Genomic DNA, 12,690 nt, shown 5'->3' with positions numbered 1-12,690 from the left:
TTGTAAGAGGGAGTGGTTGAGAGGAACTAGAAAGTGTAGAATATAAGGGAAATGTATAGGCTATATTTCAGGGGAACCCCAGCATAATCTCTCTGTTCCCTCCTGCTTTGGATTTCACTGCAACTATTTAATCCATGTACTGATCATAGGTGATTCACTGGATAGTAATTTGATTATGCTTCTCGACCAGGACTGTGGCAGTGTCATGGCTCACATTGTTAAGTCTGCAATGTGTGATTAAAAAACAGAGGGATTTACAGTGACTCAGAATTTTGTGTCTATATATATCTTACTTGCACTGTATTTCAATAACATACGAAAATATTTTGCACTGAAATGCATTGAACCTCAAAGTTAATTATTTTAATATATTTAATTCGTTTTATATTGGCCAGATGCTTAGCGGCAACAAGTGCACTACAAGATGTACGAGTTTAATATACTTTTCATTCATAGGTGCCTAATTACCAGCAAAATTAAGAAGTGCAGCAGAGTTTGAGAGGATTCATTGCTTAAGCAGCTCTAAAACAGAGAATCAACCCAGGGCCAGAACCCACAGCTAATGGCCAACTCATTAAATCTGCATAGCATAACTTTAATATCATACAGTTTTTCATTTTAGCTATAAAACTTCCTGTTGCTGCAGTAATTGAAGCCTGGTAATATATTGCTTCTTATCATCATCATCGTAATTGCTGCAATAGCAATATAGTTTCATCATGACTGGGCATCAGTTTAATTGTGTTTAGTGTTAGATAGCTTGTTTAAAATTGTCTTTTATATAAATTAAACTTCTTAGATATGCTAAAATATTTAAATCCAATTGCTTTTTTGTAAACATTGAGTTGGACTAGGTCAATCAATCGCAAGTGGTCCAAATAGAGGTTAGGCTACTTGATCATTTTTTATTTTTCTAATTTTGTTTGCATGACTGTCTCTGTTTTTTTAGTATTGCAATTTAGTTTTACTTGGTTTAATCACAGCAGCCTTCTTTATGTCATGGCCCACAACAAATTTTGGTTATACAGATGTTTACGGAAACCTCAGTATCTCAACTCAGGATGTTCTGAGCTCCTTGGAACAGAATCTCTAGAGCAGTGTTTCCCAACCAAATGCCAAAATAAATAAATAAATAAAAAGAAATGCTAGTAATAAGAATATATCGTCGCTCTCAGGTGGAAACCACGTCTTTATATTTTGTCATTTTTGTTTTATTTTAAGCTTTACCTAAGACTGTATATACAGAAAGACGGTGCACTCGCATTACTATGAATTGGAGAAAGTGCAACGCGCAATATGGTGGAATAAGTCCCGCCTTCTAAAGAAAAGAACCAATCGACAATTGGTAACATCATTGCTGAAGCTCCGGTTCCTATAGAAACAGTCAGTGTTCTGACATGTGCACTTAGGACTGTGTATGCGCATTAGCTTGGTCCAGCAGTTTTTTTGTCATGATTTGAGCGTTTAGAAACAATTTATGAGACAGTTGTTGTCAGATTACATTGGTGATTTCAGTTTGAAATTTATTTAATCATAAGTTTGACGAACAGGAGAATTTGATGTTTCCCCATTCAAAGAGATAGAAGCTGTACTTGCCTGACTGAAATAGCTGCCTGAGAGGCGTTTCAAAGATGGCCGCCGAGTGAAATTACTTCAAAGTCTTAAAGGGACTTTGGTTTTACAAAGATTTAACCAATGAAAAAGATTTAAAATAGCTTGTGACTAAATCTCGTAACATTATCCTACCCAAACTGTCGGTCAAACCTCATAACTCCACCTGCCTCTAGTGTAAATTATTCACACACAGTTTGGATATCTTTGCTTGTTTGCAATGCAAAGGTAAATAAAGAACTGATGTTTGATTAAGTACAACGGTTTCTTTACTCAAGAAACACTATGTCTATAAAGGCATTTTTTGTATTTGAGAAGAGTCTTAGTATTGTATTTGCTGTCTAGTTGTAGCCAATTAATATAGCTATACTGTTTTAAATATCCTGTGCATAGTGCTTCATCTATTATGTAATGAGATTTTGTCCAAATGTCCAAATCTTCAACAACAAGAAAAACTGAGCGCCCATATAACTGCAATAAACTTTATAACCTGTAAAGCACTTACTGCCTCAGATGCGTTCCAGTGACGGACAAAAGACATAGGCATATCTCTGTCATTCGCTGGTAAAAATAAATCGTAACTCTGTTTGAGCTTGATCTTCATAAAATGTTAATATTATAATAATGTCATATGAACTTGTCTGACTATATAAAGCCACAATACCATCCAAAAAATGTGAAGTTTCCGTCCGACAGCGACAATTTTTAAACTGTTGTTTTGTCATCATCACCAACAACATCATAGCTACCCATATGACCTTATTTGGGTTCATACCTGACTTAAGCTAAAGTTTGACATGCGAGTACTGCTTTTAATATAATTGCCTATCCAGTTATGCCATTTGAAGCAATTGTGCAATTTTGTTATTTTAGTGCTTAGAGGTGTGCCATGGGATTTTTTTTCTTATCAAACGTTTGGGAAACACTGCTCTAGAGCAAAATTCATTTAGAATATTCTTGTCCCGACCCTTAGACTTAGAATTTAAGTCCAAATTTAATGATCAAGCTACAAAGGTATTCGAGTCTCAACCCTAAATTGGGCCTTCGGACTCTGTGACCAGTACTCATCATTTTTACAGCAGAATGCACACATTACAATTGTTAATAATCCAACTGGATCATAGAAATGCCATTATTAAAAGATTATTTTGAAGTTTACCATCTGAGCTCTCATCATCAGAAAGTAATTTAGTCAATGCAAAGTGTTATTTCTGTCCTGTGGAAAAACTTTTATTTACTCTTTTGCTTTTCCAAGGGATTGTATAATAAACTGTGTTTTGTCTGACAGTGTGAATGGTCCTGCCGCCTCTTCAGAGTTTATCAGTGCATTGTCACGCTGGGCTGTCACACAGAAGAATGAGTCTCTTATCAGGGCAGACCTCATGGTATCCTCTTTAGAGAATGCGACATAGACACCCGGTGTGGACCCTACATTTCCGCGCCGTGCCTGCTGTGTTTGTATGTGTGTGTGCATGAATGTGTTCTCTTGATCTGTCATGTAAAGTAATAAAGATATTAATTTAGTTACAGAGTTACTCTACTAAAATGTTTTATTATTCAAATAGCATAAATACAATTACTTGATTTTGTTTTGTTTCAAAAGAGCACAACTGAATTAAATTGTTTAATTGTCACACCACTTGCAGACAACAGCCAACAAGTGAGGCTGCGCTTGTTGGTAACCAGGCGAAAGAAAGTGAGAGTTGTTGCTATAGCAACAGGCAGTTTAATTTATTTTTCTCTTTGATAGCCATACTGTATGAACAAGTAGTTGACCCAGTAAAAGTCATAAATAAACTTTAAAAGGGATCACTCTATTTTTAGTATATATATATGATCATGGCCCTTGAGCATCAACAGAGTGATAAGAAACATTTAAAAACTTCTTTTTTTTTTAAGCGAGATAATGGGCTATTCTTCATCAATTCGGAGAACTGTATGAAGATTTATGCATTTGTTTTGTGTACGTGACTCAAAAGTTGTTTGTACATCTAATTTGAATTATGAATATTATCTGTACATATATAAACTGTCCTTCTCCTGACCTCACAGTACAGTCATTGTTTGCTTCTCTATTTAAGAGTAAGACTTTGCTGGAGATCCCCAATTACTTACCGAGACACCATTGCATCCCGTTGATAAAGATACAGTTTCTGTGCTATTGTGCAGCTTTTTCAAAGACTTTACCATGGACACAAAATGTGGTTGGGAATTGTGGTTTAGTTGCTGCTAATGTGAAATAGCTATTCCGTGAATGTTCTCTGACCTGAATCTATAGCATTTCCTGACACACTTTTCCTGTTGGGAGTTATGGTTTGCCATGCATTAAGAGTGCAATGGTGTAAGCTTGATTCATTCAGACGATAAATTCAGTTCACTTTATATTCCTTTTACAGCTAGTCATGTGACACGTGAGGCTGAATCGGAATTGTGAATATATTTTCAGCCCATCTGCTGAACAAGCTGAGCCCATCCCTGCTGAACAGTAAATATGATTCAGTTAAACTGTTGATTTGTTGACTAGGAAATTACTGCGGGGGCCAGTTTGTATTCAGACTGGTTTTATCAACACTACTGCTGCTTTTTCCCTCTCTGCTTCAAAGTATTACACAAAGGTGCCATTATCAAAGCCTTTTTTTCCCAGTAGGCCTAATCATCACTCATAATAACACGATCAGAGGAAGCCTGCGAGACCACACCTGTTGGCTCTGCTCAGAGCAAATATTGGCCTTCTCATATTAGAATGGAAATGATAGAGACCAGACATTTATACAGGGGTGCACATCACTTTTTTTGGTTTGGTTCTCAAGGGAGCACCTGGAGAGGCTGCTTGGTACCATAGACTGTAAGCTTGGTACTCACACTTCAAGTTGTCGTCATCACTTTCCTCCTGACTGCTTTCCTCACTGTCTTCTTTTCTCTCAAACATGGTAGATGATGATGATGATGATGATGTTTTTATTTTATTTTTATTAACATTAATGACACAGACAACAGCTGGAATATTAGGCTGCTGTCACTTTAAGTCCGAATATACTGCCACACATCTGGTTTCTTTCTCAACTGTTCACTTATGACAAAACCGAGAGAATACTTGCAGAGACGGCTATTTTGACATAATAAGCGCAAGTAAACATGAAAGAGGAATCAATTTGGTGTTCAAACACTGTCTGAAACGTGTCTCTCTCTCTCTCTCTCTCTCTCTGTGAGTCCTGATTTTTGCCTCTTCTTCCGCGTTTAAAATCATTTGAATGTGTAAATTGGCAAGACAAAACATGTCCAAATGATAAACTTTCACTCTATGATGGTTAAACTTAGTAGTTAATCTGTGAATCAATGCGTACTGAACCATGGGGTCTGGTCCGTATGGATCATGGACAATTGCGATCAGTTGCACCATCATGATTGCCAGAGAACAAGTAAACCAAGTAAACTTTACCAAGTAAACGTGTCCCTGTCCCCAAAAATGTTGGTACTCAAAAGCGCTTCCCTCCATGTTTTCTGCTGCGCTTCGTTTCTTTTTACCACGCATGTGCACCTGCGCACCAGTTATGTGCAGTTTGATTTTAGAAATGGTTTGAAATGTTAGCCCACACATGTATTAATTTCCCCCTAAAAGAAATGCATATAGAAAGAGTTGCTTGTGTGGATTTAAAATTGAATTTCCATCTTTACACCCCTAACCGTCTCTTGGGTTAAGATGGCTGTGCCGTTCTGACGGGCTACCGGAGGACCTTTCAGGCAGGTACGGACAGAGCTACGTGTGCCGCTTGTCTGTCCGTCCTCCGCTCTGCCATCTTCTCATCCTCTGATACTTTTGCTTCATATTCGTTTCCTGTCATTATCATTTTATTACGCTTCATCAGCATCTCAGAAACCATATTGTGACAAGTGTGCTTGTCTGTGGTACCACATATTTGGAGATGTAAACTTTGCTCCAAATGCTAAAGATGTTTTAAAAAATGTTGACGTCTTTGTCTGTTCTTTCATTCCGTTGGCCTTGTCAACTTGTTAAGGTTCATGCCACTGCTTTAAGGCTGGATATGAGTGTGTGTTTAAAGCTTTTTTTGTCAGAATTGCATGAAAGTTTTAGCTTGAATGTGTGAGAGACGTGTTTGATGACTGAAGTGTTGTGTTTTTGTTGTTGATAGCAGTGTTGTTCCGAAAGAATGAAGGCAGCACAACTGAAAATCCAAAATTTAATAAGGCAGAATCAAATTAACAGAACAACCAGTCTGAGACTGTAATCTAATCTGTCCATGGTGGAACATATTTACTTGCATATTTAACTATCTGTAATTTGATTGAGTGGTGATTTAGTGTCTCATTGATTTAGTGATTGATTTAGTGATATCGTGCACTAGCCAGGAATTATGTGTTGTGTGTATCCTGTTACAAAACACTACGTGTTACACTATGCCTGACTGTTCCCCACAGGAAGTGCTTCTATCCCACAAAGTTGGCTGCTCAGCATTTAAGTCATTGGCTGACTAACCAATGGAATTTCTGCCAAAGTATGTGGGGGAGAGGGGGCAAAAGGGCCGCAAAGACAAAAAACACATACGACTGTAAACCTTTTTGTTAAAATGATGTGCTATGTGATATTCACTTTAGCAGCTATGAACTGTAATACGCTGCATAACACTGAATTTGTTTAAGTTGGAGCTGCTCTTCTGCAAAGGAAAATTTTATTAAATATTCTGAAAATGTAATGTCTCTTAAAACATAGTGAAATGATTGTCATTTAAATACCACTAGTATGTAGTTTACATTAAAGGTGCAGTAAGCGATTTCTGAACACTGTTGATATTTGAAATTAGCCCAAACAAACAAACAATTCCCTTCTTTGCTCCGCCCCCAAACATGCAATGGATGTCACTATCATAGCAGAAGCGAAGCAAAATAAAGCTTAGAAAAAATAAAGCAAAAATGTAGAGGTCGACCGATATGTTTTTTTTCAGGCCGATGCCGATCTTTTGAAATCCGGGTCGGCCGATGGCCGATAAATGCTGCCGATTTATTTTGGCCGATATTTGGCCGATTATGTGCTTGTTTTTAACCTCTATTTGAAAGATAAAATGTAACACAAATAATTACTTAAGATAGACAAGATTTCTCAACAAAAACATTTATTGAACACTTTACCAATCTGCACTTGTCCAAAAGACAAAAAGAACTTGAGATATGTTTGGTAATTGTACCTGAATGAATTGAAAATTAATTTGCTACATTTCAGATTAATATATTTATTATATTATAAATTTTGATGCGCGCGCGTTTGCACACAAATATAAGTAAACACTTTGCGACTTTAAACACACGCGACTTTTCGATCTCGATCGCGCCCGCGCCTCTCTCTCTCTCTCACACACACACACACACACAACGCATTGCAATCTTTACATCGCAGCCGGAGCTAAAGCGGAGCTACAGATTAGGTGTCCCTAAAGAACCCGTGTATCTAACAGTAGTTCCGCATTACTTTGCACGCGAGTTTTATTTATTTGTATAGCGTGTATTCTCCGTGGAAATTTATACACCGAACCGTGACGCCTGTACCGTTTCGGTTCAATACGAATACATGTACCGTTCCACCCCTAGTCTACAGTGAAATACAGTCACACATTACACTACTGTTTGGCCAGCATTTTAACCGTGTTTAATCCAGCTACTAGCTAACGGAATGTTAAAGTTAACTGCTGACTAGTGTCAAGTGCAGCGAAGCGATGTTTCTGTTATTCTAACGTCCGTTTTCAGAGCATCCAAGAGAAGCACAGACATAACAGTAGCACTGATATGAAGCACAGAAATGCGCGTTGATATTCGGTCCGGTAAATAACGGTCGTTAAGGCACCAGTGCCGTATTAGCACTGGGTCTGTCTGTAGCTACCCAACCCTAGCAAAGCAAAGCCAGTCCTTCACTAGCATATAGTTGGTCTCTTTTTTTTATTACTTACTTCTCTGCATTGAGTGACAACCCTCTCAAATATAAGACACACAAACAGAACAAATAAAAGTCTCAGATTCACTGTCTGTAAATTCTTGCTTACTTATTGTGACATGATCGCAACCCTTCTGCTGTGCTAATGCAACCTCAACTACGCTATCAATTTCAAAGTAGCCGAACGTCATGTCGCCTATTCATGTTTTTTCTCTAAGTTGGCAGTAACATATCAAAAGTTTTTAATTAAATATAAAGGAGTTTTCTCCAAGGAACTTAGCTCCTTCCTTAAGCACTGGATGAGGTCTGCTCACTCTGCTGGAGAATGACTCTAGGCGCAGTGTGCGTCGAACGCGTGTTCCACAACAACAACACTAGGCTGCCCACAGATGCGCCTGCCTAATAATCGGCTTGATACACTTGGATATTGGCCGATGCCGATTATGTTAAAAATGCAAAAAATCGGCCGATCAATCGGCCGACCGATGAATCGGTCGACCTCTACAAAAATGACGAACGAACGACTGACAAGGAAGAACAAAACCAAAACCAGTGTTACTCACGTATGAAGCAGAAACAACATCTGTTTTCAGGCCTTCCCGCTTAAGTCTCTGCTGCACTGGAGTGCTGTTCTAATATTAACTTCCTAAAACTCTAACCCTTCTTTTTCCAGTGATATTCCTTTGACCTTTTTTCTTTTGTAATGTCTCTCAGCCATCTCTCTTTCAACAGTCTTCAAATCTCACTCTCTCTCCTTCTCTCATCATGAGTGGACACATCCCCCTACTGCTGATTGGCTACAAGCTTATTATGGTGCTCGCTCCGATCCACTTTCTACAGCGTTTTTCAGAAATCGCTTACTGCACCTTTAAAGGGATATTTCACCCAAAAATGAAAATGCTGTCCTCATTTACTCACACTCATGTTGTTCCAAACCTGTATGATTTCCTTTCTTCTGCTGAACACAAAAGAAGATATTTTAAAGAAAGTTGGTATAATTAAACAGTTGCTGGTCCCCATTAACTTCCATAGTATTTTTTTTTTCCTACTATGGAAGTCAATGGGGTCCATCAGTCGTTTGGTTACCGACTTTCTTCAAAATATCTTCTTTTGTGTTCAGCAGAAGAAAGAAAGTCATACAGGTTTGGAACAACATGAGGGTGAGTAAATGAGGACAGCATTTTCATTTTTGGGTGAACTATCCCTTTAATACTGCCCACCTTTGGTCTGTGATCTACTGTGCTGAAAAAGGCCTATTTTAATGTAACCAGATATTTCCTGTTTTTATATGCAATCTTAAAAACATGCTAAAATTTGAACAGCTTGTCACTGAGCAGTACCCTTAAGTTCGCCTTAGGGAAAACGTTGTACTTTATCTACCACTAAAAGGTGCAAAGTTTAGAACAGCAAGAGCATCTTGGTTGGCATATGATGTTTCCAGTTAGACTATATAGCATTTGTGGTTCTGAGATATATATTAATATTGATATATATATTAATGTAATTTCCCCTGTGTCATTTGCAGGTAATAATGGCAGCATTAACTCCATCTCTGACCGAGGGACACAGCTGCCTGGTCACCGGGAGGTAAGATATCAGATATTTTCATCTCAGTCAGATATCTTGTCTGACGGTTCATCTCCATCCTGTTTGAAGAAGCAATAGAATACTACTGTGCTATTTTGTAATGTGGTAAATAGGTCACATTTTGAGGTTGTGGTAGGTTAAATGTGTGTGAATGTACTCCCTACACCCCAGCTGCCCTAAACATCTCTGTTTTAAACATTTATGTTGGGCCAATTTGAACTTGCAAATAAGTACAGCTCTTGAAGACAGGTCAAAGGGATTTGGGGGTTCTCCCATTAATACACTTTTATAATGTCCACCAAACGCAATATACAAGGATTCACACTCTTTATCATAAAAGAATTTGTGAACAAAAAATGACATTTGTGATTTTAAGGATTTTTAAAAAAAACATTTTGATTTAGACTGTTTTGAAAAGAACCAACTCTAAAGAACAATTCGCCCACAGATCAAACTCTATTATGGCATGCAAAATGAATTTTACTCTATATAAGGAATATTTAGACTAGAAAAAAACTATTCAATTGACGTTTCAATTGACGTTTTTTAAAGATTGCATTAATTAATTTAATTGCAATAATGACTTTTCTTGGCCTGGAAACACATTTTTAAAATGTCATGGTATTTTGATGACTTAAGCAACCCTGAAGATATTCAAATTCTCACACGTTTAGAAAATTCTTATGTGTATTATACAGAAGGAGATTCTGGTTGTTCCTGAGATGGACATTGGACATTTTAGTATATTTTTCCACTGCATTTAAAAAATATAAAAGTACTCACTTTCCTCAGTCTTAAGCATTGATTTTGGCAATAATAAGCTATGTAAGCAGCAAGCATCAATAGATTATGCATTTGCTTTCTTTCTCTTGCTGGTGCACATCTTAGTGCAGTCAGCAATAAAGGAGTGGTTTGGCAAGCCAAGTGGGTGTTCAATGTTCATATCAAGGCCAAGTAGATGAGAAAGCACTAGTCCCATTAGTCCAACAGAGCTGTTGAAGTGTTAAAACAGTGACAGATCATTGCTTGTGTTCAAGACAGATACGGAATTACTCACCCCTGTGTTACCAGTTTAGTGAGGGGGCATCTAGAACTGAAACTGTAGCTCTTCTTTTTAGTGAGTAATGAAGTATTACAATGAGCATGTGATTGTGATCTCAGTCCCAGAACAGTATAAACCGGTTCATCACAGGAGAGTCTCCAGGCCAAGGCATGTTTCCCCCAGTTCTCTGCAGTGAGGGGGAGTGACCTACTCTTATCAGAGGTCTCTGTGTGAGAGAGTGCAGCTTGCTGTTTACATGTGCTAGCACTACTTTGGAAAATACCTCTCTGTGACATACCACCATTGGAGCACGAACTGAGGTATGGATGCGATGGAAACAACAATTAAATTACACTTCAAATAAAAAATTTTCCAAAGATGTTTTCTGTCATTTTAGGTAGTTTTTATCACGCTGATGTAAGTTTAAGTGTTGTTGTTTTTTTTAAATCTGGTCTTAGTTGGTCTTGATGCTATAAAAATGGGAATGTGACGTCATGATTGACAGCTTCTCTAAACGAAGTAGTGCACTGAGGCACCAACAGACTTTTTGGGGGATTTTCGGGAGGAGATTGGAGCTTCAACTTTAATTTCTACATGTCCATAACTGTTTATTTCACACTGACATAATGAGTTGTTCTGAAGTAAGTTGTACTATCGGTTTCTGCGAGAGTGAGGGCGGGACCTTGATATCGCGGCTCCACTTCGCGTTCACTACAGCGCAGAAACAGGTCCCAAATCAGCGCAAGATGTCAGCGCCATATTAGAAATTTGGCGGCTTCACTTTTCACCAATGGAAGAGAGTGAAGGGGCGTCGTTCATCTTTTTTTACAATCTAAATGACTCTTTAAAATGAAACCTTTTTAGGGTTGAACATAAAATTTCTTGAATAGTGCATTGTTATTCACAACAAATCTTAAAATCACAAGTAGCCTATTATATATGAAATATGCAGAATGTGTAATGTAATTAAATGTGTATAGTTTGTATTCAGTGTACTGTATATTAATAGCATATATTATTTTTTTCTTTGATGATAGTCTTTTTTCCTGAACACATTGAGACTGGACAACATCGACATATTTTATTTCGATTGTTTCACTTAGTGAAAGTTTTTTTTTTGAGAGAGAGAGAGAGGGGAGTCATAAGAGGAGGAAGGGTGGCCCTTCAGTATCTGTCTTGAACACAAGCAATGATTTGTCACTGTTTTAACACTTCAACAGCTCTGTTGGACTAATGGGACTAGTGCTTTCTCATCTACTTGGCCTTTATATGAACACCCAATGTCTAGTGCTTAAATGCAGATATTAAATAATAAAGTGCAGATATTTCAGATATAATGTGAAACTCCATAGATGTCCTTGAGAATTCCTGGAGCTTTAATGATTTTGTTGATTTGTTGTTGCTTTATAGATTGCTTGGAAGCATTTGATTGTCATTTTGCCATCAATAGTGATCAATAACCCTCCATGTCCTTTCCTAAAGGAGCAGCGTACAAAGGTCCCATCTGACCAGTAATGCTGATTAACAAAGTACCTGTTTGAAAATAAGTGCTCCTGTCAGCTCTCTCACATTTAATTAGTGGTCCGCAATAAAATGCCTTCACATATGGCAGATTGCCTTGACTTTTTTAGTTTAATGACTTTCCCTGGTTCGGTCACTGACTGGCCTTTTTTAGACGGATGTGCCAAGCAGGCAAACATTTTTGTGACTGATCTGTTTTGGCTTGTTGTAGTGTCTGGAGCTGCATATTTGTAGGGACAGCTGCTATTTCCTCCTCCTCTGTGCCTGTGGGATTTGTATGCATGATGTAGAAGATAGAGTATACAGTATGTTTCTCAATTGTAAAACAGTACTCGCAGACATTCCTCAAAGGCATGTTTGTACAAGTATGATGTATTGTGAATCTCCTGAGGTTTTATTATACCCCATTTGCATAATTGTATTAATGTCAGTGGTTTTGATATTGGCATTTTGGTTTTGTGTCTGGGATGGCTGGGGTGTTTTGTCTTTTTGCATTTGCATTTTTTGCTTAAAATATTTACAACAAGGTACCATAATATTAGCATATTTTTTATTGACTTGTGTCTGGATTAAAACCTTGGCATTGTTTGAAATGTCTTGGTATATGAGATAAATACTAGGACATCAATAAAGTAATTATTCAATAATCATCAATAGCTAAAAAAAATACCAAAGGAATTATCATCTGATACAATCACTGTATCATGGCATCATCACAATTTTATAAGAGAAGATGGACTACAAATTTGTCACTTGATGTGTTCTTTTAAATTCATATTTTTACATAATTGTCTTTTTACATATTGTCTTTTTGTACAAAAATTTGTACCCAGAAGTGACTTAAACCTGGAAAAAAAATATTTAGTTGACATCCTCATCTGAAAAATGGTACAAAATTTAAATGTATTATTATTATTATTTTTTATTTTATTATATATATATATATATATATATAAAATAAAAATAAAAATAATAATAATAATACATT

The 12,690-nt window shown here is 37.2% G+C and overlaps 1 protein-coding gene across 3 annotated transcripts in view; it reads left to right on the top strand.

The window, feature by feature from the left end:
* ano5b (anoctamin 5b) overlaps positions 1–12,690 on the top strand; it is a 38,606-nt gene that overhangs the window by 1,789 nt on the left and 24,127 nt on the right. For all 3 annotated transcript variants that reach the window (XM_084404620.1, XM_084404619.1, XM_084404621.1), the window contains exon 2: positions 9,078–9,139. In XM_084404620.1, the coding sequence (XP_084260746.1) occupies positions 9,078–9,139 (62 nt within the window). The remainder of the gene's footprint in view (positions 1–9,077; positions 9,140–12,690) is intronic.

The sequence above is a fragment of the Rutilus rutilus genome, assembly GCF_951802725.1.
Source record: "Rutilus rutilus genome assembly, chromosome: 3".
In the NCBI taxonomy this organism is placed as follows: Eukaryota; Metazoa; Chordata; class Actinopteri; order Cypriniformes; family Leuciscidae; genus Rutilus; species Rutilus rutilus.
This window is presented reverse-complemented; position numbering and strand designations above follow the sequence as displayed.